Source organism: Populus alba, chromosome 10, assembly GCF_005239225.2.
Source record: "Populus alba chromosome 10, ASM523922v2, whole genome shotgun sequence".
Taxonomy (NCBI): domain Eukaryota; kingdom Viridiplantae; phylum Streptophyta; class Magnoliopsida; order Malpighiales; family Salicaceae; genus Populus; species Populus alba.
In genome coordinates, this window is record NC_133293.1 from 14802483 (window position 1) to 14830461 (window position 27979).

The 27979-nt window shown below is 33.0% G+C and overlaps 2 protein-coding genes, 1 long non-coding RNA gene and 1 pseudogene across 4 annotated transcripts; 1 reads left to right on the top strand and 3 right to left on the bottom strand.

The window, feature by feature from the left end:
- Positions 1–234: 234 nt before the first annotated feature.
- Positions 235–1270, bottom strand: LOC140955978 (uncharacterized). Its single transcript, XR_012170814.1, has 2 exons — positions 763–1270; positions 235–600 (listed from the first exon to the last, which is right to left on the bottom strand). It is a non-coding gene; the product is annotated as an uncharacterized lncRNA (long non-coding RNA).
- Positions 1271–3064: 1794 nt separating this feature from the next.
- Positions 3065–7323, bottom strand: LOC118045741 (acetate--CoA ligase CCL3-like; annotated as a pseudogene).
- A 369-nt stretch (positions 7324–7692) lies between these two features.
- On the bottom strand, positions 7693–9635 carry LOC118046518 (chitinase-like protein 2). The gene is made up of 3 exons (XM_035055461.2): positions 9153–9635; positions 8822–8981; positions 7693–8385 (listed from the first exon to the last, which is right to left on the bottom strand). The coding sequence occupies exons 1-3, from the start codon at positions 9538–9540 to the stop codon at positions 7971–7973; spliced, it is 963 nt and encodes a 320-aa protein (XP_034911352.1). The 5' UTR covers positions 9541–9635; the 3' UTR covers positions 7693–7970.
- Positions 9636–19070: 9435 nt separating this feature from the next.
- On the top strand, positions 19071–26692 carry LOC118046507 (calmodulin-binding transcription activator 5). Of its 2 annotated transcripts, XM_035055443.2 has the most exons (14): positions 19072–19224; positions 19324–19410; positions 20132–20257; positions 20709–20824; positions 21167–21255; positions 21424–21469; positions 22035–22161; positions 22357–22473; positions 22594–22652; positions 23073–23501; positions 23839–24536; positions 24883–25429; positions 25891–26199; positions 26277–26692. In XM_035055443.2, exons 2-14 carry the CDS (start codon positions 19347–19349, stop codon positions 26322–26324), a joined length of 2775 nt encoding a protein of 924 aa, XP_034911334.1. In that variant the 5' UTR covers positions 19072–19224; positions 19324–19346; the 3' UTR covers positions 26325–26692. The 2 variants fall into 2 exon arrangements, with proteins under 2 accessions (XP_073268133.1, XP_034911334.1); XM_073412032.1 differs by lacking the exon at positions 26277–26692 and having other exon boundaries at positions 19071–19224; positions 24883–25561; positions 25891–26030.
- Positions 26693–27979: the final 1287 nt, after the last annotated feature.

The window sequence follows — 27979 nt, forward strand, 5'->3', positions numbered from 1 at the left end:
ACACTATATTTAGAGAGATCAATTAATTAATTAGATGCATTGTTAAGGTTTGCCTAGGTGTTCTTTGGACATTAAATATGCCACGCCTCTATGAAATGTTAAATTCACTTGACACTATGAGGATTAAAGGAAGAAATAAGCTTAATTTTTACATGGAGAAAACATGTCTCGACATGACTTTTTAAAAGGCAGAAACCGACGTGGATTTGGCCCGATTATATGAGAAAAAGAGAGTAGAGAGAGATCATACATCCGCTTGCTTCCAGCTAGCTTTTTAAAAATCTGGATTGCGCAATTATTAAACAAAAAAAGGAGTGCAGAAAGTCTGTGTATACATAGCAAAATGGAGGGGGCAATGTATCATGGATAGATAGTAGTTAAATCAGGAGGACTTTGAGCAAACCCAAATTCCAAAAGGTAAGAAATTATGTATTTTAATGGCCCCTCCTTTTCAACTACTTTAAGTATGAGCTTTGACACCCTATTTAGAGAAGGTCGTCCTTCGTCTTTGACACGAACAACACTAGGATTTGAACCGAGCTTATCTTTCTACTGAGCTTGTAGTTTGATCGGTAATTAATTCAAACATTCCCCTATGGCCTGCAACAAAAGAAAATAAAACATAAAAAAATTGAAGGAAAAAACAAAAAGAGAAAAAAATCTGGTATGTAGAATCAATGCCCGCCCATCATGTTACATCAATTATTATCCTCTACAAAAAACTAGGTTTTGGAGAGTTGAGCAACAAACTCTTATACAGACCTTGAGGGATTTGCCAAAGAAATGCACCCAGCTAGCTAGCTCTGCCACCATCACTTAATTTGTCTGTCTATATATTGAGTGCTAAACCCATCAACGCGTGATATTTATCACACTTTCGAGTGGGTTTCTGGGATTTCTATTTGAGAGCTTTTTTCTTCTTTCGTTTTATCTTGGTTTTCGTTTTTGTTGATCTTGATGTTTGAACTGAAACGATATTATGAAGTCGATGTCAGCATGCTTCCAAGGGTTCTCCACGGCCTTACCCTCTTTTATTCTTTTTTTTTGTATGATCTCCGTGTTCTTACTTGAATACCGCACTCCATTATTTGAAGTACGGCAAATTACCTGCCGACTCCTGATTTTCCACGCCAGTATATGTCTGTCATTTCTACGTTTCTTAGTTTTTCTTTATATATATATATATGCAAGTAATTATACTACTAATTTTTATTTATTTTACTATTAGGGGTGCCCTAGCCTCTTAGGCGATGCTCTTACACATTAACAATTAAATCCACTTCAATGAAAAACAGGACCTTATCATGTCATGAAATGAGAAGATTCATGATGTGATCTTTGAATTCAACCTATTAAATTAAATAATTAAATTTTAGCCAGTCAAGCTTAATTAGGTAAAGTTATAGTGATATTTAATTTTATATTATTTTCTAAATAGAATAGTGGGGGGTTTTTTCTACGAGACCTGATTATTTTGGAAGTGAACCTCTAGATAAAGATCTCGATTCGAAATTTACTAAATTTAAGTGGGTTGTAATATAGAGATTTGCCATCTCTTAAATTTTTACTTTAACTCGTTTAATTTTTGGAAAGGATGGATAATATTGGTGTCGGATTTTTCATAGTACTATGAATTATGGATATGGATACTAAACCAATGATAATTAAATGAGAGCTTAGGAAATTGTTTCTACGGCTAAAAGGGTGTGAATTTCCTTATGTATTGGGATATTTCAACCCCTGCCATCTCTAAGATAAGACTTTCACGGATTCTTAGCTTAACAGAGACTTCAATCAATATGCAAAAATAAGAAAAAGAGGAGGTGCTTGGCTGGAGATGGGGCCGGCGACGACCGGCCCGGATCGGCCTAACTGGATCATCCATAATGTGGACCCACGTCCACTTGCAACTTGGAGGGGATGAGAATGAACAAATGATCTATCTGGCAAACACAGAAAGAGAAAGAAAAAAGATTATAATAAAGGATATGAGACCAACATCTCTGGATGATAAGGCTGCTTTAGAGACTTGAAACAGTTCTGCATGGATGGAGATGTTGATTGGATATAACACTCTTATCCCTTGCCTGACGAATACCATCACTGACGTTGTTATACTTATTGCAACCTCTCCAGCCAACCAATTCGTAGCTCTCCTCACCTTATCTGTTCTGTTTTCTTGTCTTCACAAATTCATGTTCCTTAAACAAGTTTACACGTAAACTTCTTCTATCTATGCCCCCGTCTTCATCCAAACTATTTATGGCACTATCTGTGACTCGACTCACCTAGTGGACCTTCATGACCTGGAATATTGATCGATTGCCCGCCCCCCTGCGTAGATTGAAGAGCGTTAAGACCTCGAGAGCACTCGTCGCATTCTGGGCCTTAATCTATCCACGTCACATCGTCTTAGCCTTTATGGGCCTTCGACCTGCATCGCATTTTGGGCAGAGGAACACCAATCACTTCCCGAAGGAAAGGATTTCTCAATTAATATCGATTCTTCTATCAAATCAGATCAACTGTCAACTGTGGACTTCCATGGTTGTTAAGGGTTTTTGAATTGTTGTTATGGTTATTTGAATTGTCTTGAGTGCTCCACCTTCGTTATGCCGATGCTACTTGGAATGGATATTTCCCTTGACTTGAATAACATTACTCTTCTGGACCACGTATGGATTGAAAACATTTCATGTCGATTGGAACATGAAGGCTCCACATGGTCGATGACAGAAACCGAGTCCACAAGCAGAAATGTAATATTCTAAAAAATATAACATCACTTCTGCTTTGGAAAAACTCTTTGAAGTGGAAGCATTCCATCTGTTCTATATGCAAGTTTGCGGACTTGAATCCCCCACGCCCTAGGGATCCTCGATTTAAATCTTATATTGTAAAAATAGTCATAAATCATTAAAGGCTCAAGCCTCTCAAAGATGGGCGTGTCCATTTAACAAAGGGGAGAGACCATAGAAGAAGTTATTTCCAGTAGACTTTTCAAGTCCAAGCTTTAGTGCTATAGCACGATTTTTTCAACAGGCCAAAAAAGCCTTGTCATCAGCTATAACTTGCTCGCCTTGATGTGTCCCTTCTCTTTTGCCTTGGCCCGGAGGAGATGCTTCCGAATCTTCCCTGTCGCTGTTTTCGGCAGGGGTCCAAACACGAGATTTTGAAACCCAGTAAGCAGGCATCTGCCCAAGGTGACTCGCCCCTGCTCTCATCTGGCCGAGCCACCACCGATACAATTGATTTTTCACCTCCAAGCTACTTATGTTCTCACCTCCATAGATGATGATGTCCTTTGATCTGTCCTTAATTTCAACATATCCATCGGGGTTCTTTGCACCAAGATCCCCGGAATGAAACCATCCATCTGCAAAAGCTTCCTTGGTGGCTTTTGGGTTCTTTAAGTAGCCCTTCATCACTAAATTGCCTCTCATCACAATTTCTCCCATGGTTTTTCCATCTGCGGGGACGGGTTTCATGATCTTTTCCTGACATGGCAAAGTGTGCAGAAGGGGGAGGGGCAACGCCAGCTGTCATTACATGCACCAAACGGGGCAGAGGAAGGGTAGTCTCCTCCTTGGAAGCGTTGATTATGGTATAAGTATCACAGGTGCAGCACGGCAGTGACTGACACCAGCATTTGCTATGGCTGAAAAGACTGCCTTCGCTGTTACCTGTAGATTGTTCAGTGCAGGTTGCACAAGAATTCTGTAAATAAGTCAATTCTACAACGGCACAAATCAGTATAAAATACTGCACGAGGAATTCGTAAAATAAGTCTAATCTATGGAGGCGCTGTTCAAGGCAGAATACTGCAGGAGAATCCTGTAAACAACTCTAATTTACAAAGGTACACTGGCAAAATCAGGACCTCGTATCATCCGAGACCTGCAAGCTGACTTCTTTTCCAAATATAGCTCTCAACTCGCTGTTAACTTATTGCTGAATTTAACTAGAGAACCAGACCTTGTAAACAGAATCGACAAAACCAACACTCTGGATTTATCTATGTATAAACGCTTGACTACGCACAATTGGCCAGCCAAGTAAATGAAATTAGCTATTTTTAAGTCAAGATCAGCACGCATGTGCAGGTGGTTGTACAACAACCTCAGCAAATCTCCCTTCATGTACTCAAGCAAAGAAAAACAGGATTACTAAGTGCACAAAATTACCTGTCAAGGGCATATACTTGCCCCGCAAATGGCATCTAGTGTCCAAGTAAAACACCAACCATTGCAATGGAACATCGGTAGAGTCCACAGATATACAGCCCCTTCATTCGTCCTCCAAATAATAGGATTGCTCAAGGACATGAGATATGCTCCGCGGTGGTTCAGTAACACTCCTTTGGGGATGGCTGTTGTACCAGAAGTATAACCCAAAGCAATGCTCTGCCACTCGTCCTCTGGAGTCACCACTTTCAAGGAAATTCTTATATTCTATGGCTCCTCTGCCTAAAGCAAACGTTAGAGACTTTGGATCACAGCTTTTATCACCTATGACAGCCAATAGTGGAGGTTTAAAATTATTTTCATGTCCTGCCCAGATTTTTATGCTTCCTCGACCAGAACTAAATACTCTTGGTCCACCATTACAGCTTCAGATTTTGAATGACCTAGAAGAAAAACAACAGTTTCAGCATTTAAACGTATATTAACGCAGTTTACAACAGCTCCTGCCATTGGAACTCCAAAATATGTTTCGTATACAGCAGGGGCATTAGGTGCAATTACAGCCACCTGCCAGGTTAGAGCAGGAAGATACTATTCAGCTGCCAACAAGCTCGAAGACAACCTAAAATTAAATCCAGCACAAGATGAAAATTAAATAGTATCAGACACTCTCTGTTATTTACAGATCCAACGCTTACTATACAGAAACAAACACCATCAGCACGATCATGATTTTCAAATTTGAAGTATGCAAGACACATGAGGCACAGGCGCGACAGAAACAACGAGCTATAGAAGTACTCATTGTTGTAATACATTTCAGAGAAAATAAAAGAAAGTGTTTCTGTAAAAGGACTGTGATAATCAGAATTCAAAGTTCAATCCTTGTGCAGACACTGACTGCATTCACTTGGAAAATTGCTCCTACAGGAAAGTTCATTTAGAGAAAGCATGTGGCAATCTTCAAGGGATAAAAATTACAGAGTTGAAAGAGTTGAATGGTTTAGGTTGGTATGGTGTCCTCCACACGTTCCAAGGCATGGCTTTATTGCCTGGTGATCTATACTGAACAGGTTGTCCCGCGGTTCAGACAGGGGAAGGGCTTAAACAGGTTTTACTTTGAATTCTCAAGTGAAACGAAGAAAAATATAACCAAGCAGGGCAACAAAGGATGAGATTAGGTAATCTTAGCAGAAAACACAAGAGGACAACAGGGGCAAATGCAGGACTCACACAGTTGTGAAAAAATTAAGGCCTGTTAAAATTTAATAACTAAAAATCAACAAGTTGGGGTGCCCTGAAAACATGATTAAATGGAAAAGGCTCGACATTTGAGAACCAGCAACGTTTTCACATCAAATCTCCACCAACAACCTAACAAGGGACACTGTCTTCATGTAATTGGCAACTGCCAAAATGCAGTAACATAGAATCATGATATCCCATTATCCGCACTGAAGATTATCGAATGAACATTTCCAGCACCAAAAGGGCAAAACCAGAGAAAAATTGTTTCTTTTTTACTCTAAATAGCCCAGACTTGATTTGTTGACTTTCTTCTTGAGTGTAATTAAGCTGGTATTTCCTTAGCTTTGCTTTCTAGTGATACCTTAGGCAAGTCCATAGCATCTCTCCACATGTTTTGCCAACATGAAAAATAGCAAACTCATCAAACACCTTTTCAAGTTCAATTTACCACACAACCCTCATTTTCTAATCTTTATCAGCCACGACATCTGCCACTCAAATATCAAAAACTCTTGACAATTACTATATTACTGGTAGAGCTATGTTGCGGATGTAATTAAGAAAAAAATATTCTAAAAAAAAATATTTAGATTATAAGGAATTTTTTGGTATTCTTATAAAATTTAGCTCAATAAGTCAACCTAGAAATCTCTTAACCTGATTTTTTGTCGGGTTCATGTTTCAAATTAATTCATGTGAGAGTTACCTTGATGTAATTTGATTAATTTGAAAGAAAAAATCATAAAAAATAAGTAAAATTTATAAATTATCCCGAACAAAAAAAAATAATAAAAAAAATGATGACTGAATTTGAGAAATAAGAAATTTAAAAGGGGTACAATTTAAAGTTTTTTTCAATTTAAATTGATTTTTTCAAACAAAACGAATTACAATAAAGACTAAACAAGCAAGGAAAAAAAAAATTATAGGGTTGTGAAATTTTTTTTAATGGGTAGCATGCAAATTGAGTTAGAAGGGAGAGAAATAAAGGAAAAAAAATAAAATCAAACCAATACAAACTCGGAGAGAATCACCATAGAAGCATTGTCCAGGTAAGAAGAAAACACCAAGATGCATCAAATCACACTGTGAAACAAATCTTTTTATCACCTAGAGTCAATTGCACATGTTGTCCGAAGATGATGGATTGGCTATTGCTTACCATGCACGCGCCACCACCGTTTTGTTATATATTGAAATATAAATTACCCCATGACTAATTAATTATTGTGAAAAAACTATTATGAAATAACGAATCAACCCCTATAAACATGCTCTGGGAATTTTTTAATTTTAGGGTGATAGAGTCATTACATTGTATTTAAAAAAGTAAAAAAACAAGAATACCCCTAACAATAGTTAAGTGGTTTTTTTTTGTTTTTAAGGATATTAAAATAAATTCACTATACAAAAAAATTAGGAAAGGAAAAAACTACCCCTTAACAATTCTAGAATAATAAATGAACCATGAAAAAATATAAATATACTCTTAAATGTCAATTCAATTGTTCTTTTAAAGAGCAAAAATGTTAATCCACTGTTAAAATCCACAATTATTTACGCCTATTACATAGTACTTTGGCTACGAGGTTTAAGTTCTATTAATATTTTTCAAAATGTATTGACATAATTTTTTAGATATTTAATTTTTAATAATATTGATGGGTTGATATTAAAAACAGTTTAAAAAAAACTTTGTTTTTTCAGTCTAAAATCACCTGTATCCTATTACATGCTTAAAATCAATTTCCAACAATACTGCTCTACATCCTAAATGCCAGGCCAAGTCCAATTCTTTCTCGACGGCCCAAAGCTCTGCAGCAATGGCATCAGTCCACCCAACTCCAGTAGCGAATCCATGCGGGGACACACCCAACCACGACGAGTCCATTTATTTTTTGAAATTTTTTTATTTCAAATTAATTAATTTATTTTTTTTTTATATTTTTTTTAATATTCTGGTATTAAAAATTAATTTTTTAAAAAATAAAAATTATAATTAATTTAAAGAGTAGAATCGCTCTATATTCTATAGTGAAATTAACTGGTATTAATTAATTTAAAATAACAAAAAAAAAATTATGCTTATCAAATATAAAATTTACCGATAATCAAGCTGCGGTTCATTTGTGTACTTAAAAAACCTATAGAAATTCCAAATCAAGGACAGCGCTAAAACTCATCAAAATATTGAGAATATCAACCCAATTACCTACCATAAAAAAAAATAAAAAATAAAAAATCCAAGAGCCAAAGTCCATTGATAACCAAAACCACAGTTGATGAATGCAATTCAAAAACATAATATAGGTGATGAATCCAAAAAACATTACACAGAAGTGACCCAATATACACTCTCTACATAGTTGTCCATGGAATTATAGATTTTTCACATAAAAATCAGAAGTTGAATAAATTCTTTCTTTCTCTCAGTATTTGCTTACATCCTCGGAACCACGTCCGCTTGTTCCTTATTAAAAGTCTTCCCTTCATATGTAGAAGAACAGTTCAACAATGGACAGAATACTTCAACGAAGTTCAAGAAGATGATGCAGAGGCAGAGGCTTGGTTGAAAGGAAGCTGCTCGGCACAGCTAAGCACATCATGAGACCCGGCTTCCTCTCTGCCAACACCCATTAGGTCGAGATAATACAGGTAATGAGAGACAATGTTGTTCATTGACTCATCATCGCCTTTGCCGCAAACTTGATCCCCGTACAGAACATTCATGGTGGTGCCAAATCCAGGTACCCTCTTGGCCAAAGTGTCATTCTTGGTAGGTTTCCATTTGCCGACAAATACATCGTGTGCTGAAGGGAGATGCTTCTTTTCTGGTGTCATCCACTTCCATATAGCAGCCTGGAAAGCTAGTGTAGCATTGTTTTCGAGGTATTCTGGATGGTTCAGCAAATCAGTCTTCAGGGCTTCCCCAGTTTTTCCATAGTTGTAGTTCCTGTAAATGGAAGCACCAGATACAAAATTAATAAACGAATGCTTGAGATTGTGAGGAGACCAGGTTAATTAAACACTGTCATGGTAGACACACGCCATCCAAAATCTGAAGATTACCTTTTGTACACTCAAAGATTGATTGTACAAACTTTCTGCTTCAAGGAAGGTAGGTGGAACCTACTATTCTTAGGAAATACTACTTACCAGAGAATTCACTTTAAATATACTACAAGAAAATATAGTCTTTTAATGTCTTCATGGAAGTGATATTGCACGTGGAGGATGGTTAGTGGAGAATGAGTTTTGGAATTTCCGAATATTGCTTTGATGCCTTCTTACTGTTTGTATTTATCAATTAAGTGAATTCGAGGAGGGAAATATAGAAATTGGTGTGGCATGGGGGGTGGATAGATCATCAGAGATGAGAAGATGCATACCAGTAAAGAGGCAGGGCACCCCTGCCGTGATACGAAACTCCGGGAGTGCAAGGATAGGTGTACTTGTAGTAATCATCGCAGTATGTCTTGCTGGGACTCATTTCCTTGTTGTAGCACAAACCCCATGCCAATGGTCCTCCGGTGGCCACTCCATAACCACCTGAAATAATCATCACCGATAACAGCCTTGTTCATGTGTACTTGGATTTTATATATAATGAGAGAGCAAGCATCATCGATCAAAACTACACATATGAATATATATTATCATAATAGATCAACCCCAATTTCAAAGATGAACATATATAGTATTGATTTTTCTCCTACTCACATGAGGTTTTGCTTCCAACATGCCCAAGGAAAGCAGCAACTTCCTTCTGCCCCGTAAGTTTCCCTCCGGCGGTACCAAATCCATGAGGCTGGTATTCTGCAGCTGCAGTGATAAAAGAATGGTAATCCCAAAATCCCGAAGCATGAGCCACAGGAGTGTTACGTTTCGAAAACAAGTTTTCGAACTGGTAGGTCTGGAAAAAATCAGAAATGGTTTGGTTGCAGCAATAGGCAGACAAGCCTTTGCATTCCCACCCCTTGTCGCACACCTTCTTTCCCTTCACTATCTTCACCACTGTCTTTACTTGAGATGATTCATCTCCATTTACTACTACCACTAGCATTACTAGCAACGCCATTGTCACAAGAAAACACCATTTGGCCTCCATCTTGGCTATGCCTGCACGTACGTGTCGAAGATAGAGCTTGTGTGAGCTTTGTTGGAAGTGGAGTGTAAGGAATTTCCCGGTGGTTTCTGTAAAGAATTGGAGTGTGTATTTAAAGAGGAGGTAGGAGGAGATTGCTTTGTTGGGATGAAAGGAATGGAAAATGAGTGTCTAACTTATTAGGAGAGAGAGGTTTTTCAGAGTTTTGGTGAGTTTTGCTTGCATTCTATTCTTCTTCCATTGCAAGCAAAGATTTTCTTGATATGCTGGGACGTTGAACGTTGTGGGGCTGGGCTGATAATGGCAATCTAAGCTCATTTTTTGTTTTCGTTGAGGCTCGGATGGGTTTTCTTGCATCTGCAAATTTCACCCCCAGATCTGACTCGAGGCTGCAACAGAATACAGATTGTGGGCCTCCAAATTGAAATAAGTAGAAGGCCCATGATGCTCTATACTGCTCAGTGAAATAATTTTTCTCCGTTTCTATTACAGATATTTAACTAAAATAATGTCCCCAGATTTCTTGATTTTTCGTCCACCTGTTGCGCGATTTAATGAATTTTAACCGAATTATCCATGAGTGTGGCAAGATTGGCAGCCATGTGATTCTTAATAACAATGTGAAGCTCGTATATAAACTCTTCTCTATCTTTTTATAACTTCTATAAGTTCTTAGCCATTAAATTAATGTCTCGTAACGATTCGTAAGTTTCTTTCTTTCTTTTTGTGCGCGCGTTTTATTCCTCGTGCCAGGAATAAATAAATTAATTCTCATGGATTTTCTAATTTTGATGTGAATAGTCTATCAATTGACGGCACTAAAAAAAAATTAACTTAATAATTATGCAAGAATTAACCTGGGAGTATTATGAATCTAATAAAATCCTATTTGCACCTTCTATATCTCTAAAATATTAAATTTTTTTATTTTTTAAATATTTTGATGCATTAATCTCGAAAATAATTTTTAAAAAATTAAAAAAAAAATTATTTTAATTTATTTCAATATTAAAAATATTTTTAAAAAATAATCACAACTACAATTTCTAAACAAAGCTAACAAAATATAACAAGCAGCCAAGCACTTTGAATCGGGCATTAGAAAAGTAAAATAAAGTTTGGTATGTGAACGAGTAAATAATGATTAAAATTGCAAGTATTAAGACTAAATCACTTATAATTTACATTTTAATAATTCATGAACCTAAAAATCACCGAAATATAGATACGTGGACCTTGACTGCTGTTTTTAATCAGATAGTTAGGAAAAAAAACATCATGTGTTGATGAAAAAACATATTGACAGCATGTTCTTACTGATTGGGTGTTTGATCTTTGACGAATTAAATTCACGAGCTATCGATTAGCTAACAGCCCTTGTCGAACTCCATCAATCTTGCCTGCACAGTTGACAAGATCCTTGCCACTAAACATTTGCCTGCACAGTTGAATGAAATCTTAAAATGTTTTAAATAAATAAATGATCGACTTTTATTGATCGGTTACAAAACACTGTTTTTTATGTTAAGAAATTATACCACTAAACTAAATGCTCATTTGGTCATGTTAGTAGCTGTTCGGGACATGGCTGCGTTTTATAAAAATTAATTTTTTTTTTTATATATATGTTATGTAAAAAATAAATTTTTATTAAATATTTTTAAAATTAAAAATATTATTTTGATATATTTTTAAATAAAAAAAACTTTAAAAAATAATACTATTATAATACCAAATGCTACTTTCATCATCTAATGAATAGTGTAAAGAATATTAAAACTATTTTTTAATTTGTTGAGGGATGTTTGACCCCGTGTTTTAAAAAAAATTATTTTTTTAATTTTTAATTTTTTTAATTATTTTGATATTTTGATTTTAAAAATAAATAAAAAATATTTTTTTTTTAAAATACTATTTTAAACAACCCTTGTGTTAAAAAATAATAATAAAAAAAAAGCCTTGTCAGATATGTAGGGACCGGATCTCAAAGAAAAATGAAAAGGTAGCGACAGAAACATCACAGGACATTTTCCGGTGCTAATTGACCACCATACCATTGGATTTAGATTTAACAATTTTTTTTTTTTACTGTTTTATATAAACTCAATTATTAAATGGAGCATGACCGATAGCGGTATTTTAAACTTTATCTATGAGCGTGTTTGACAGTATGGTAGCAGTTATCTTTTTAAATAGCTTTCGTGTTATACATGTCAATGATGTTTTTTCATTTTTTAAAAATTATTTTTAACATCGGCACATCAAAACGATCCAAAAAATTAATTTAAATTTAAGCAAAACATCGTTTGGAACGCAATGCCAAAAGGTGTTATGGTGTCACTGTATGGTGCTCGGATCTTGAGCAACAGAACGAGGAGGAGGCGGCTCTTTGGATATCATTGTTTTCCCCGTGCGGACACCGAATCTCGACCAACCTGACCACGACGAAGTGCCAACCACCCTTGGAGCTATACATGTACGACAATTCATGGCCACCATATCATTTGATTTGTCTTGGATATAATCATCAGTTGAAGGACCCTTTTAGTTTACTTTTGCTAATGATGTTTTTTAAAATAATTTTTATAAAAATTATATTTTTACAAAGTTTATTATTATTTTATTTACGTGGGTGTCCGGGCCAGCTTGTGTGCACCACGACTAATCCCACAGCTCACTGAATATCCTGCAAACCCAATGAGCATGTAAGGCACCGCAGAAAAGTTTATTATTTTTTAATATTTCATGGTGTTATTAAAAATAATTAAAAAAAATAGTGCAAATGGTTGTGCTATAAAAAAATTAAAAAATAATTTATTAACATTTTATTTAGTCAAATTTATTAAAATAATGCAGACTATTTATGAAATATGAAAAAAGTTAAGGAGGGTGAAATTAAAAAATATACTTTTGTAAATTATTTTAAATAAAACAAATAGAAATAAAAAAATTAATCAAATATAATAAATGATAAAAATTAATTAAGAAAATATGAATAGAAAATAAATAACAATCAAGACAACGAGGATCAAAATTGATACAAAAATTCAAAATAAATCAAATTCTAAATGACAAAATAAAAAATAATAATTTAAAATAAAATGCATAGCAATTAAAACAATGAATATCAAATTTACTATAATCAGTAAATAATATGATATTTTTTAAAACTTTTTGCAGCTTCTAAAAAATACATTTCATCTAAAATAAAAAGAAAATATTTTTCTAAAAAACAAAAGTCAGGTTTTTTTTACTGAAATGTATTTTTCTTTTATAATTTTTTTTAATAGTAAACAAACATGAAAAGTTTGGAAAGCACTTTCCATTAAAATCATAATATTGGTTATTGTTGTTATGATCAATTCTTTACTTCTAATTTTGCTCTGTATTCTTTAAAATTATATTTTTAATGTAATCTATTTTTTTACATCTTATTTAAATTTCATTTTAACGATAGTAAATAAAAGAAAATAAAAAAAATAATTCATGAAGTGATTAACTAAGAAGAGAGATGGAGAGGGGACTAAGGTGATTAGCGACTAGAGACAATAACATGGATTATGCCGAAGAGGAAAGGGAAAATAAATAGGATCAAGCACACTTGAAAAAAAAAATTGAGAAGGGAAAGAAAGAAAGAGTTGATGAAGTGAAATAAGAAGAGAGACAGACAAGGGGCTAAAGACAATAACGAGGGATTATGTAAAAGAAAAAAAAAAACAGGATAAAACATGATTAAAAAAAATAATGAAATGAATTCTACACGTTGATAATTGAAAAATTAATTAATTATAGATCCAGAATGAATGAATGAATGTATTCATGGAGTGAGATCAAACTAATCGGTGAACATGAATTTAATCTTGTTAAACCATATTGATATTAGATCAATAATATTCTTATAGTTTCGCCATGTTTGGTTTGTAATTTAAGGCTGCCAAATCTCATATTTGATCGAAGCAAAAGTCTTTTGAAAACTTGCTATATTTTGTAATAAAATACAGTAGATAAATAAATACATACATGAATATAAATTGATCGTTTCACTTGTTAGCAAGGAGGAAGGGTTACGATTGTTCATGAAATTTAGCAGGTATCTAGAGACAGGGGCAATTAATTCTATGCCGTGGGCCCACCCAATTTTTTTCTAACAAGAAAAATCAAAGACGGTGCAAGCATTCATAGAAAAAATGGTCATTAACTCAATCATGTTTGGTATGCTCGCACATTTCAAAAAATACAAAAAAAAAATAAAAAAAGTAACAATATAAAAAGGTAAAAAAAATTTGAATGAAGCCCGTCCAAATTAACATGTCAAAGTATATGATCTAATTATAATACAAGAGTAATCACATTAAAAATAAAATAAATAAAACTATAAAATTTTATTATCAAACAATTTAGTGTAAAAGAGTAAAATTGAAAAAAACTATTTATAAAAAAAATAAAAATAAAAGGATCAAAATCAATTCAAGGTTAAACCATCAACCTAATAATCATTAAATATAACATTAGAATAACTTTACAGAAAGGAGACTGGAAAACAAAAGGTACAAAGATTAATTTATAATAAATATAATGTTAAATGATATTTAAAAAATTAAAAAATTTTTTAAAAAAAATTAGAGTCAACACGTGTTAATTTTTAAAATTTATGATTCATAAACTAATCCCATGAAAAATATATCCTAAAAAATAATGTTGCAATAATTCAGTTGATCAATATTTGATGAAATTAAAGAAAAATTAATTTGTATCCAGGTGAACATTAATTTTTTTTAAGAGGAAAGATATTAATTACATTGTTGCAGTGAATATTAATTTGTATCCAGGTGGACAGTGAATTCTCATGGGTTTTAAGTTTTTTTTTTTTTAATTAAAAACCCGGGGATGCATGGATCCATGTCACGACTAAATTGTATCCTTGTTTTCTTAACAAACACATTATTTAGTACTTTAGTTTTAAAAATTATTAATTAGTCCTTGTATTTTTATACTTCGTCAAATAACTTGGTCCCTTTGTTAGTTTTCTGTTAATTTGGTGTTGATATGTCACGAATTTATTTCTAAAACGACCTCTCGTCAAAGTTTTAAATATTACTTACTATAAATAAACCACAAACAAACACAAATTTGGAATCGTCTTTTATTTAAAATTGTCATTTGTTCATGTACCTGCGAGTTAGTAGAATTTTATGGGTGGCTGTGATTGTATATTTTAAAGAAGGAAAAAAAGGAAGGAAGAGGCCAATGAATGAAGGCAGTCTGGAGATGTAAAAAAAATAATATAATTGAAATTTGAGGGACAAACTAATAATTATTGTACCTGGAGGGCTTAGATTATATATTTATTAAAATTACAATGACTGGATGCATAGTTTAAACTTAAGAATTTCCATGAAAAAAGGACACATGCATAGAAATTTTCCAAGTTATAAATCATTTAATATAAATGAAATATATTTATTAAAATATTTTTAATATACTATAGTCTTTAATCATTTAATAGACACAAATTCATGAAAAACCAATAAAACAATTATAGAGCTACCTTCTGTGCCTCTCATAGAACTAATATTGAAAGTCGACATCTAAAAAAAAATATATTCATTAAACTAACATATAACCTAATTGAAAAAAAAATGAAGTGTAATTTTCATAAATTATTATTGAATGATAAAATAAAAAACTAAATAAATAAAATAAAAAAAATTAAGTTGTTGAAAGGTCAAATTTAAAAAAAAAATCCTTCAAAAACAGCAAAATATCATTTCAAAATTTTACTAATCATACTGTATGTATGTATAGATTTTAAGGCCATGTTTGTTTTCCAAAAAGTAATTTCTGGAAAAACATTTTCCAAACTTTTTTGTGTTTGTTTGTTATTAGGAAAAGTTGATCAACGAAAAAACACTTTCCGGTCAACGGAAAATACTTTTCAGTCAAAGAAAAATTTGGCTTAATTTTCAAATATTAATAAGTTATTTTTTCAGCTCATTTTTCATGGCATAACCAAACACTGGAAAATGTTTTCCAATTTATTTTTCATTACACTACCAAACATAAAAAAATACTTTATTGAAATTTATTTTTTAAAAAAAAAATTACTTTCCAAGCAAACAAATTGGGCTTAGGAAAAACACTTTTTTGAAAATCAAATCAAATTTTTTTTTTAACTGGAATATTTTCTGTTGACCGGAAAATGTTTTCCGATTAAATCAGAAAATATTTTTCATTGATCAACTTTTTTAATAATAAACAAATATAGAAAAATTTAAAAAATGTTTTTGAAAGACTACTATTTAGGAAAAAACATGGCCTAAAGTGTTTTTAAATTTTATAGGAGATATGACTGTTATCGCGACCACTGGTTATGCCACAGGAATGGTTACTACAGCCGTGATACGTGAAAACCATGGTCAAAACCGAGGGCCGACATGTATTGCGCTACTGCACTTTCATTTTTAAATCAATAAACTAGTGAGTGTCGAGTGTAAAGTTCCCGTCAACGACCACCGGTTGGTCAACAGACCATCTTCGCCCTTTGTTGATTTGAGCCAGTCGTGGGCCCTTGCCCCACACGTTGATTAACAGGATCGTTAGCTTTCCTAAGGTCTATTATATTTTTATGGCCGGGGCAAGTTCGGACATCTAAAATTTCCACATTTCCAATCCAAATTGCGAATTTAACATTCTTCGAACCCGGGAGAAAGGAATCTATAAAGTATTTTTTATTTAAAAATTTATTAAAATAATATATTATTTATTTATTTATTTATTAAAAATTATTTTTAATACATTTTTTATTTTTTTAAAATTATTTTTAATGCCATAATATAAAAAATATTAATTTTAAAAGATATATATATATAAATTTTTAAATTTTTTCAAAAATATTTTTTAAAATAAAAACAAACAGATGGTCAGTATAACAAAATCCTCACTCTTTTCACCTGAAATGACGCTGTCAGATATCAATTAATAGCAACGCAGTCTATCTTTTTCATCCCTGGTTGACTTGACATAACATCCAAAAATAAAAATATTATGAGCAGAAAAATATGGCACCTACAACTTTTTTTTTTTATTATTTTATTTTATTCAAGAAAATTTTATCCTTCAAAAATGTACTTTTCAAGTCTAGACGAGTTAGAAAAAAATTCTAACCATTCCAAGTTTTTATATGAGGTATATATTCTGATTCAAACTCAAAATCTATTATAAATCTTAAATTCTTTATTATTATTATGCCCCTTAAAACTTTTTTTAAATAAGGTCGAGGATAGATATATTGTAAGAGTTGTCTAGTTAGGATCGTTGTTGTTTTAGTTTTTAAATTTCGAAAACAACTTTTACAGTATAGAAAATAAATAATAATGGACGAAGAACTGGGTCATAAAGAAAACAATATATAGCAACCTTTACAGTATAGAAAAAAAGCAATCAGCACCAAGTTAAAAATACAGTAACGACTCTGTCGCATGTTTTAGATAAGGAAACCTCAAACTAACTGATGAGCAATATGTCTTAAACATTTACAAGTCGGTTGCTCTGGTACATTTTAATCTGTTTATATTTTCTGTCAAAACTTTATCATTTTGTTGTATAAAATATGTACCCTAAAGAAAAATGTAAGTAAACATGGAAAGATGGAGAAACAGTCAAGAAATGTTTGAGACCCTGTAGACATATATAGAAATTGCTTGATAATTTTTTCCAGAATTCCTGCTGTCTAGATTGGTTGTGGTTATTTTTTAAAATATTTTTTACTAAAAAATATATCAAAATCATATATTTTTTTATTTTAAAGAAAAATATTTTTAACATTAGCTCATCAAAATGATTTTAAAAATATCAAAAAAATATTATTTTTGAAGCAAAGAAAAAAATAAAAAAATTTTAATTTTTTTTAAAATACTTTTAAAACGCAAAAAACAAATAGAACTTCTCCAAGTTATATTATCACATATAGATATAATTAATTATTTAGCTAGCAAAAACGGTTACTATGATTAAAAAAATATTAGATTCCCAAGTGAAGAGGGAAAAAAAAAACTAAAGAAAGAAACATACATGATGTTCAATAACTTTAATTATTTGATCAAGAATTAATATTTCTTAACAGTTTTTTACACTGGGTCATAGGAACTCACGATTGTCTTGGACAACGTTATTTTTTAAGAAATAACTTCCCTTTATTTTAGTTTATTTTTTATAAATTTATCATATTTTAAAATAAATATATTTATACTTAATTCATGTTTGATATTATATAATTAAGTAAAAAAATAATTTTAAAAACAAAGTTTTTAAACCTATTTGGGCTCGTTGTTTTATTAAAAAAAACACAAAAAGGATGGCAGGGCCCCCAACAACTACGAGTCGCGGGACCAGCTCAATATCAAATTCTCGTACACATTTATTACGTGGCAGAAAAAACGACAGGAGATCCCTCTACTTCATACTTTATTTTATATTGAATAAGAACGTGTTTCGCAGTATAATAGTAATTATTTTTTAAATAATTTTTAATGCTAAAATATATATTAATGATATTTTTTTATATTTTAAAAATTATTTTTGATATCAGAACATTAAAACAATTCAAAAAATACAAACCGTATTAAATTTAAACAAATTTTTTTTTTTCAAATTTATTAGGAACACGATGCAAACGCATTCCCAAATACTTTCTAAAACCGCATTCTCAAACACTTTCTAAATCCAAGTCCTTTAAAGATGATTTCAGCCCCTTCATCCCATTTAATTAACACTTGATGGAGCCAGCTACCATTTATTTAAATCTAATTGAATATAAAATATCAACTTTGCTTTCAATTACTGTAGCCCTCTTTGTTTGTATGCTTTAAAATATTTTTAAATTTTTTTATTTTAAATTAATATTTTTTTAATATTTTTAAATCATTTTGATACAGTAATATCAAAAATAATTTTTAAAAAATAATAAAATATTATTTTAAATAAAAAATATTTTTAAAAATAATGACAGTTATTCTTAAAAAAATAAAAAAAACTCCCAGATTTTTTTTACCTCATCCACTATAAAGTACAGGATCAAAATCAATCAAATGTACAGTTAAGACACCATACCTGTAAATAATACAGTAATAGACAAACAGTAAAATAACTTTACCCAAATAGTAGACCTCTACCGTTTTCTCCAATGTGGTAGCTTCTGTTTTCAAAATTATTATTTTTTATTTTTTGTATAAAAAAAATTATTAAATTAATATTTTAAAATGTTTTTTTATGATTTTAATATACTAATATAAAAAATATAAAAAATTATAATATATTTTCAATTAAAAATAATTTTGAAAAACTTGTATTACCAAACACACATTTCCTACACTGAACACTAAAATTAAAATAATTTTAATCTCTTTGAAAAAAAAACACCCCTGTTTCTGTCTTACTTTACAGCTCATAATAATAAAATAAAAACTGACAAAACTAATCATTATCATTATAAAAAGAAAAAGATTAAAAAAAACCCTCCTGAAAAATTCTTTCCATTTTTTTATACCCTGTAAATATATATCTATTTACTAGCTTTATTAACCAGCTCAGCCTCAGCTCCTCTGTCAGGTTAAATTGACTGGTTGGCTAGAAAATCCGCAAGAAGCTTTTCTTCTGCTGTTCATTCCTCTCCCTGCGGGCGTCTAATCAGTTAATTATATGCATCTATTTTTTAAACTATGATATTTTTGTGTTGTTGATCATCGTTTGATTGTTAATTCAGTTGATGTTTTTTTTTTTTTTTATCAGGTTGATTTTATGCGTTTTCTGAAATGGAAAGTGGATTTCCTGATCGACTTATAGGGTCTGAGATTCATGGATTTCATTCTCTTCGAGGTACCAAATTTTTATTTAATTTTTTTTTTTTTTTTTTGTGTGTTTCTTTGCTTCTTCTTCTTTTTTTTTTTTTTTTTTTTTTTATCAAAATCAGGTATTAGCAGTTAGGCATGGTATAGTAGACATTGGAGAAAGGCTTTTCTTTTTTCCTTTTTTCCTTTGTTTTTTGTCTCGGAGGAGCCAAGACACGCTGTGATTTTTTTGTCCGGGAGTGCTATGGCTGGTAGAACAATGTGAATTGATTATTTGTTTGTAATTATTTATTTAGTTTTGCGTTTCTTGTTTGGTTTGGTTTCTGCTCTTTAGCTTGCTGGAGTTAGCTACTTGTTTCGGGGTTGATGGGAACCTTGTATGAGGGATTGGGAGAAAATATGGGAGTGGAAAAAAAGGGCGGATTTTGAAATGGATGCATTTCTCAGACATGTAGATTGTATGGAAAGATAGTGATTTGCTATGAAATTTCAATGGTTGAAAAGGTGAATGGGTAAACATAAGAGAGAAAAACCTTGATCATAGAGGTTGGAATAGCAAATATGAGGATTCACTCAGGAAGTAGTGTTGTTTGTTTTTGTTATGATTTTATTGCTTCTGAGAAAAATTAAGATGGACTATAATTTCTTGACAGTCTTTCATAAATATTCATCTGGTGCTGCTCATCTAATGTTGTTTTTATATGAATATTTATGCTTATTGTAGTAATTATTACCTTGTTATATGATAGATTTGGATGTTTCGAACATAATGGAGGAATCTCGAACAAGATGGCTCCGTCCAAATGAAATTCATGCAATGCTCTGTAATTACAAGTATTTCACCATTAATGTCAAGCCGGTAAACTTTCCCAAGAGTAAGTTTCTGTTATTTTTAGTTCTTGCATGAACATAGTTGAATGTTTACACTCCCAAATTAAAATTTTAATATAAATAACTTTTGTTATGATATAAGCAATATTCTAGCATGCTCACACAATTTGAGGTTCCCTGCTGGACATGAGAGTTATGGTACATGATGTTTCAATCATTTCATTCATTTTTTGCTACCATGTTTTTGCAAATGCTAATTACCATGTTCATTCATGCATGTCTAATCTCACTGTTCTTTTTCTGGTTTTATTTTTTTGTAATTATACTTTAACCTTGTTAAATTTTGTCCTCCCTGTAGTAGAGTTTATTTTCATGCAAGTGCGACTGATAATCTGAATGCTTGCTTGCTGGATGCTTTCATGAAGTAACATAGAAGGTCAAAAAACTCTTCATTTACTGATTTTTCTCCAGTTCTGATTTTCTGTAATGTAACAGGTGGCACAATTGTATTGTTTGATCGTAAGATGCTTAGGAACTTCCGAAAAGATGGTCATAACTGGAAGAAGAAAAAAGATGGGAAGACTGTTAAAGAAGCTCACGAACACTTAAAAGTAAGTTTTCTCATTTTCTAAGGTGTTATACGAGAACCAACTAGAGGCATTTTAGTTAACTGTCATTTTTCTTCAAGTGTACATGAGTTTAATGTTGAGTATTGTCATAAATGATAAGTAAGATTCTTCATTTCTAAGATTTTAGATATGGCTTCAAACTAAATGTATGCAGCTTAGTTGACTGACATTGTTCCTCCAATATGTACTTGAGTTTATTGTTGAAACTCAGATTGTCATATTATTGTTTAAGATGATCTAGGATTTAGTTCATTGGTGCAACATTATCTGTGCTGATGAAAAGTCTCTGATTGGATGAATTTTTCATTTTGTTTCCTGGTGCAGGTTGGTAATGAAGAGAGGATTCATGTATACTACGCACATGGCCAAGATAACCAGACCTTTGTTCGCAGGTGTTATTGGCTGCTAGATAAGTATGTAACAATTAAAAGCTCATGTGTATCCATGGCATCAAAAAAAAAAAGAAAAAGAAAGAAAGAAAGTTCATGTTATGATAGATCTAGAAATATGAATCTCTCTCTCTCATCATGTTGGCTAGGGTTTGATTGAGCATTCTGTTTTTATTTTTGTGCTTGTTTCAGGAGTTTGGAACACATAGTTCTTGTTCACTATCGAGAGACTCAGGAGGTTGGTTTATCATTACTTATTAGCTATTATTACAGTGCTTTGTTTCTGAAATTTGTTTTTGTCTGTAGAAATATGTTATTTTTGGTTTGGTATTTTCACCAATGAATCAAAGCATGCAGATGATGGTTGCATGTTGCATATGGTTTTTCCCTTGGTGAGGTTTGAGTGTAGTGCCATATTTGAACTGCATTTCTACATAATGAATATTTGGACATGGTGCTTTCCTCCTTTATTTGTTCAGTCGTCTGCAGAAATATATTATTATTAGGGAATTCAATCATCCTGTGATAATCATTCCAATAAGATCCTGCTTTTGTCTAGAAATATTTTGATGGAAAAGCTAGCAACTGTCAAGGGCTCTAAGCATATCACAGAGCCTCTTCTTCTTGTTTTTTTTTTTCCCCATGACAGAGGAGGGAACCTGGCCATACTTTCATTTTTAAATTAGTTGTCTCTGTCTCAGTGTGTGTATTTGTGTTCAAGTTTCTGTTGCTGTTGAATCCAGTAAACAGATGGTTGTTTAAACCTTATTTTTGGTTCTAGTTGACATATGATACAATTACAGGGTTCTCCAGCCACACCTGTGAATTCACATTCTAGTTCAGTGTCTGACCAGTCTGCACCTCGGCTTTTATCAGAAGAATTTGATTCTGGAGCTGCTTGTGCATATGATTCAAGTGAGAAAGATCTAGGTAACGTTACAGAACTTGCACATTCTACACATGTTATACCAAGGGGTTTTGGTTTGGAACTGTTATTGATCTTTATTTCTGATGGTTTTAAACATCTAATCCTCAATTTTTTATTTGGCAGTCAATAATCTTTACTGTTTCTACAAAATTGCATGTAATTCAATCTTTACCGTTTTCTTTGTGGAGAGTTAACAGGGTCCAGCGACAGCTTAACTGTCAGAAGTCATGCAATGAGGCTTCACGAGCTTAATACACTTGAATGGGATGAGCTGGTGACAAATGATCCTGGCAATTTAATCCCACCTGGAGGAGGTAACAGACTAGAGGCTTTATGTGGCAATCCTGCAGTTTCAATAGCTTGGAAATCCATTATAGCATCTTTATCTTTATCCTATATATATATTTTTTTTGCTTTGTTTTGCATGTTGACAGATAAAATTCCCTGCTTTGACCGACAGAATCGAATTGCAGTTAATGGGTCTGTAAATGATGTAAGCAGAATAATTTATGGTTCTAAATTATTTTCCTATATCCTTTTGCCTTTCATGTTAGCATTCAATTCTTATATTTTTATAGTTCCTAGTCATTCAAATTCACTTTTATTAATTTGATATTGCTTCGTGGTTCTTGCAGTTTACCAGTTACAATGTTTATAAAAATACAATTTATGTTAATTTACAATGTTTCCCTGTTACTATTAGTTAGGATGAAGAAGTTTATCAATTAATTTCCATGCATCTATTGTGATTATGATTATCCTCTTAATTTAATATTTTTAGACCAACTGACATCTTCTGTAATGTTGCATCCATTGATGTTTCAGAGATTTCTCAAATTACTTTATTTTGCTTGCTTGCATATAATTAGTGGTTAAATGTTGGTGTAAAGTAACTGATTAATGTTCTTTGCAGGGGGGCATTCTTTCAGGTTACCATTTATCAGCAGAAATGTCTGCATTGGGCAATTTAACCGAGTCTATTGTTAGGAGTGGTAATACTCAGTTAAGTAGTCCAGACAGTGTTTACAGCCAGTTAACAAGTGCTCAGGTGAATTCAGATGCTCAGAGAAAGGGTTCTATTGTCCCAGGAACTAGTGATTCATTGAACAATTTGTTTAATGATGGTTTGCAAAGTCAGGATAGTTTTGGAAGGTGGATGAGCTCCATCATAGATCACTCTCCCTGTTCAGTAGATGATGCTGTGCTTGAATCTTCAATTTCATCTGGGCATGATTCCTTTGCTTCTCCAGGAATCGATCAACATCAATCTTCTGTTCAAGAGCAAACATTTATCATAACTGATTTCTCACCTGCCTCGGCTTTTTCTAATGAAACAACCAAGGTTTATTTCCTTTTCATGCAATCCTCCGTTGCTATTCTTGTTGTGTCTATTATGGCTTTAATTGTTTGTTGATGGTTTGGATGTAAAGGAGCTGATTTGTTGGCTTTTACTTATTTCGTGGAGAAATTTTTTTTTTTACATGGGTTTTAAGTTATGAAAATTCTTGGTAAGCTGAACTTTATGGAAATGGGTTGGACTTTTCTTGGCATGATCAATCTGAAAATAGAATCACCATTAGAAATTTGTTTGAATAACTCAAAACATCTTGTTAATAAAAAAGGAACATGAACCTTTTTTTTCCTTTCTATTTTTAACCTCTATCTAATCTTGGTTACAGATTCTTGTCACTGGATATTTCCACGAGCAGTATCAGCATCTGGCAAAGTCCAATCTGTTTTGTATCTGTGGAGATGCATTTGTTCGTGCAGAAATTGTCCAGGTTGGGGTCTATAGCTGTATGTTGCCGTCACATTCCCCTGGACTAGTAAATCTATGTTTGAGCTTGGATGGCCTTGAACCCACCAGCCAAATTTTGAATTTTGAGTACCGTGCTCCTTCAGTACATGATCCTGTTGTTTCATCAGAAGACAAATCCAAGTGGGAAGAATTCCATCTTCAGATGAGACTTGCTTATTTACTGTTTTCTACGTCCAAGACCCTTGATGTTCTATCTAATAAACTGTCACCGACTAACCTGAAGGAGGCTAAGAAGTTCGCACTCAAAACTTCTAATATTTCTAATAGTTGGGCATACTTAATTAAGGCAATTGAGGATGGCGGGATTTCAGTTGCACAAGCAAAAGATGTTTTTTTTGAACTTTCTTTAAAGAACACAATAAAGGAATGGTTATTGGAAAGAGTACTTGAAGGCTGTAAAACCACTGGATATGATGCTCAAGGCCTTGGCGTAATCCACTTGTGTGCTATTATTGGATATACTTGGGCTGTTTATTTATTTTCGTGGTCAGGATTATCATTGGATTTTCGTGATAAACATGGATGGACAGCGCTTCACTGGGCAGCATATTATGGAAGGTATGGACATGCCTTTTGTTGTTTTAATTTGCAGTTCTTCTGTGTAGCCAGCTTCGGTTTCTTCAAGTTTTGAATAAAATGAACTAGGACCCTTTTGATCCTTTTCCATTTTCCCTTGCTTTTGACAGCTTCACTCTATTTCTCTGCAAATCATGTGCATCTCTCTGAAATAGAAAAACCTTGAGCTACACAAGTATGTGAGTTGGCATTATTAGAAGTCAAGAAATTCTAATGTGTGTATTCTAAAAGGACTAGGAGCATATTAGACTTCTTTACTAACTCAATGTATTTCAATCTAGAAGTAACTTGTCATTTTTTCTCCAATTTTGATAATCTCCATGTACAGGGAGAAAATGGTTGGAGCTCTCTTATCTGCAGGGGCAAAGCCAAACTTGGTTACAGATCCCACCAAAGAAAATCCTGGTGGGTGCACTGCTGCTGATCTTGCATCTGCGAAGGGTTATGATGGTTTAGCTGCTTATCTGTCTGAAAAGGCTTTAGTGGCACAATTTGAATCTATGATAATAGCTGGAAATGTCACTGGCTCACTGCCAACAACTGCAACAAACATTGTAAATTCAGAAAACCTAAACAAGGAGGAGTTGTACCTAAAGGATACCTTGGCAGCTTACCGCACAGTTGCTGATGCAGCAGCGCGTATACAGGTTGCTTTCAGAGAACACTCGCTAAAGGTACGCACTAAAGCAGTCCAGTCATCCATTCCAGAGGATGAAGCTCGGAATATTATCGCAGCAATGAAGATCCAACATGCCTTTCGCAACTATGACAGTAAGAAAAAGATGGCAGCTGCTGTCCGCATTCAACATAGGTTCCGTACTTGGAAAATACGGAGGGATTTTCTTAATATGCGTCATAAGACTATCAAAATTCAAGTAAATGCTCGCTACCCTTTCATGCTGGTTTGTTTTATGTGTACTGCCACAAAGGAAGAGAGAGAGAGAGGGAGAGGGAAACCTAGATTACCTCATCACATCTCATGATGGCGGTGGATAATATGAGGCCAGGTTGCATGTTTCATTAACTTTTATTTTCTGTTTTTTTCCTAGTCAAAAGCAGTTATTATAATTGATGTGGAGTCCAAGACATTCTGAATCTGCCCGAGTAACATGGTTTGGACTGGACCATTTTGGTTTCAAATATCCAAAAAAGTTGACTTGTTTGTCTTTTTCATCTCCACAGAATATAGGACCAGAAAAATAATGAATTAAATGCAATGAACGTTAAAACAGAACTGTTTTCCTCCATCCTTCTGATTGATGCATACCTAAGAAACTATTGTTAGCATAGGAAATTCAGGAAATTAATTAGCGATTTTCTTTTTGCTATAATGCAGGCTGCTTTCCGAGGCTTCCAGGTGAGGAGGCAGTATTGCAAGATCATCTGGTCTGTTGGAGTGGTTGAGAAAGCAATTTTGAGATGGCGTTTAAAGAGAAAGGGCTTTCGTGGACTTCGTATTGAACCTGTCGAAGCAGCTGTAGATCAGAGACATGACAGTGATACAGAGGAAGACTTTTACAAAATCAGCCAGAAACAGGCAGAAGAGCGGGTTGAGAGATCTGTAACACGGGTTCAAGCTATGTTCCGTTCAAAGAAAGCACAAGAGGAATACTGGAGGATGAAATTAACCCATAACCAGGCAAAGGTAGGTGATTTACCTGGAAGTTGCTAGTCTAACAATTCTGTCTTGTAGATTATTAATAAAGTCATGTGCTTCTTCAGGTGGAGTATGAAGGGCTTCTTGACCCGGACATGAATGTGGACAAATGAAAATGACTTAAAGATACAGGCATGGATACTCTGGCAAGTAAAATAGTATGTGCCTGCGTGTGAATGTACGAGAAGGAGGTTTGTGCCCTTTAGTAGTCTGTACATCTTGGTAAATTGCTAGATTAATTAGTTCTGCTCTTCTTACCCTTCCATGCTGTTTTTAAGCTTTTGAGAGGGTTATGATTCCGACGCTAGTATTAATCAATTTCTCTATAGTTTGACAGCTAGGGACTTCGATGATTTTTCTCTTTGAATTTAAAATGCAGCCAAAGAAACCATGATGAGTCTTTTGTTGTGGTTTAGACGGCGTTCTGAACCGGGAAATATTACGGTAGCGAAGACGTTCAATGAGAAGATTATATTTCCAATGTTACGCGCAGCTCGAAAATGCTATAAATTCGAGATTGAGCAACCAAATACCATAAATTTGGACTTTTTACATAGAATGAAGGCCAATATTGCTTCATTACATTACAGGCAATGCACTCCCAACACTATATGTACTGAGTGAGCCATTTAAAACCCAAGTCAATGTTGATTCCTAGAATGAGAAATGGTACGTCTTCAAGTTCCTCACCCGCCTCCATGTACCCTGAAACCTTTCCCTGTCGAAAGCATCAACCAAGCGGCCACCTACGCGATGAATATGTGACACATAGTAAAAGTTGCTATGCAAATTCGACAGGTACCAGGGACAATCTTTGTTGCTTTAACATGACAATTGTGTATGTGAAATCTAGTGAAAAAGATTCGAATTTAATTGAAAATTTAGAATTTGGTACCAAATTAAAAGAAGAAGCAGCATCCCGCTGGTGCATGAAAACCTGTTCAGTTGAGTTTAACAACATGATTATCAGTAAAATCTAATCACCATGGCTAGAGCTTTGCCTTGCACAAAACCTAACAAGAATGTCCAAAGAATTAATCACAGTGGAGAGATCGAACTTTTCCACCAGAGTCAGATGGTCACCTCCTCTAAAGGATGAGTATACTTGTGGTCTCAGATTCTGAATCTAACAATGGATCGTCTCTTTCAAATACTCCCTCTCCCCTTCAAAACTATACTAGCTATTAAAGCACCAAATCAGAATTCGCTTAGCTAAAAATATTATTAATCTAAACATACAAGGCTGGTGTTTTGCACATATATAACATGTACTCGCCATTAATAACACACTCGGCGTTATAATCTCTGCGGGCAATTCGATAAACACCTGAATCAAAAGCCTTAAACTTGATTTTTCCTTGTATATAATTCCTCAGATGTTGGCCGAAGCTGACCATATGTCAACAAACAAAACAATCATATAAAACATATAAATTTCATTTTTCTAGTTTTAATTTAACCATGAAAAAGAAAATAAAGTTAATCGAACATGCGAAGTCGTGCTGTGTTCTTTCCCTGAAATCACTACTTTTTCCACGGCCAAGTGTTGCTAAGACCCATTTATTAGAAACATGTTTGGACGGGTGAAAAAAAATGAAGGGAAACAAATATAATAAATTTTGTTTTACAGCTTTATTTATGTATGTGGAGATTGTTTGTTGTTACCGTAGTGATTGAATTTCAAATCATTTTTTATTTAAAAATACATTAAAATATTATTTTTTTATTTTTAAAATTGTATTTTTAATATTATCACATAAAAATATTT

Bases quoted from the DNA above. Each gene is read 5' to 3' on its own strand.
- LOC118046518 (XM_035055461.2), bottom strand. From the start codon at position 9,540: ATGGAGGCCAAATGGTGTTTTCTTGTGACAATGGCGTTGCTAGTAATG. The intron at 8,982-9,152 runs GTGAGTAGGAGA...TGATTATTTCAG, and splicing joins TGTTGGAAGCAAAACCTCAT to GTGGTTATGGAGTGGCCACC. The intron at 8,386-8,821 runs GTATGCATCTTC...TTCCATTTACAG, and splicing joins GGTGCCCTGCCTCTTTACTG to GAACTACAACTATGGAAAAA.
- LOC118046507 (XM_035055443.2), top strand. From the start codon at position 19,347: ATGGAAAGTGGATTTCCTGATCGACTTATAGGGTCTGAGATTCATGGA. The intron at 21,470-22,034 runs GTTGGTTTATCA...ATACAATTACAG, and splicing joins ACTATCGAGAGACTCAGGAG to GGTTCTCCAGCCACACCTGT. The intron at 22,162-22,356 runs GTAACGTTACAG...GAGAGTTAACAG, and splicing joins TTCAAGTGAGAAAGATCTAG to GGTCCAGCGACAGCTTAACT.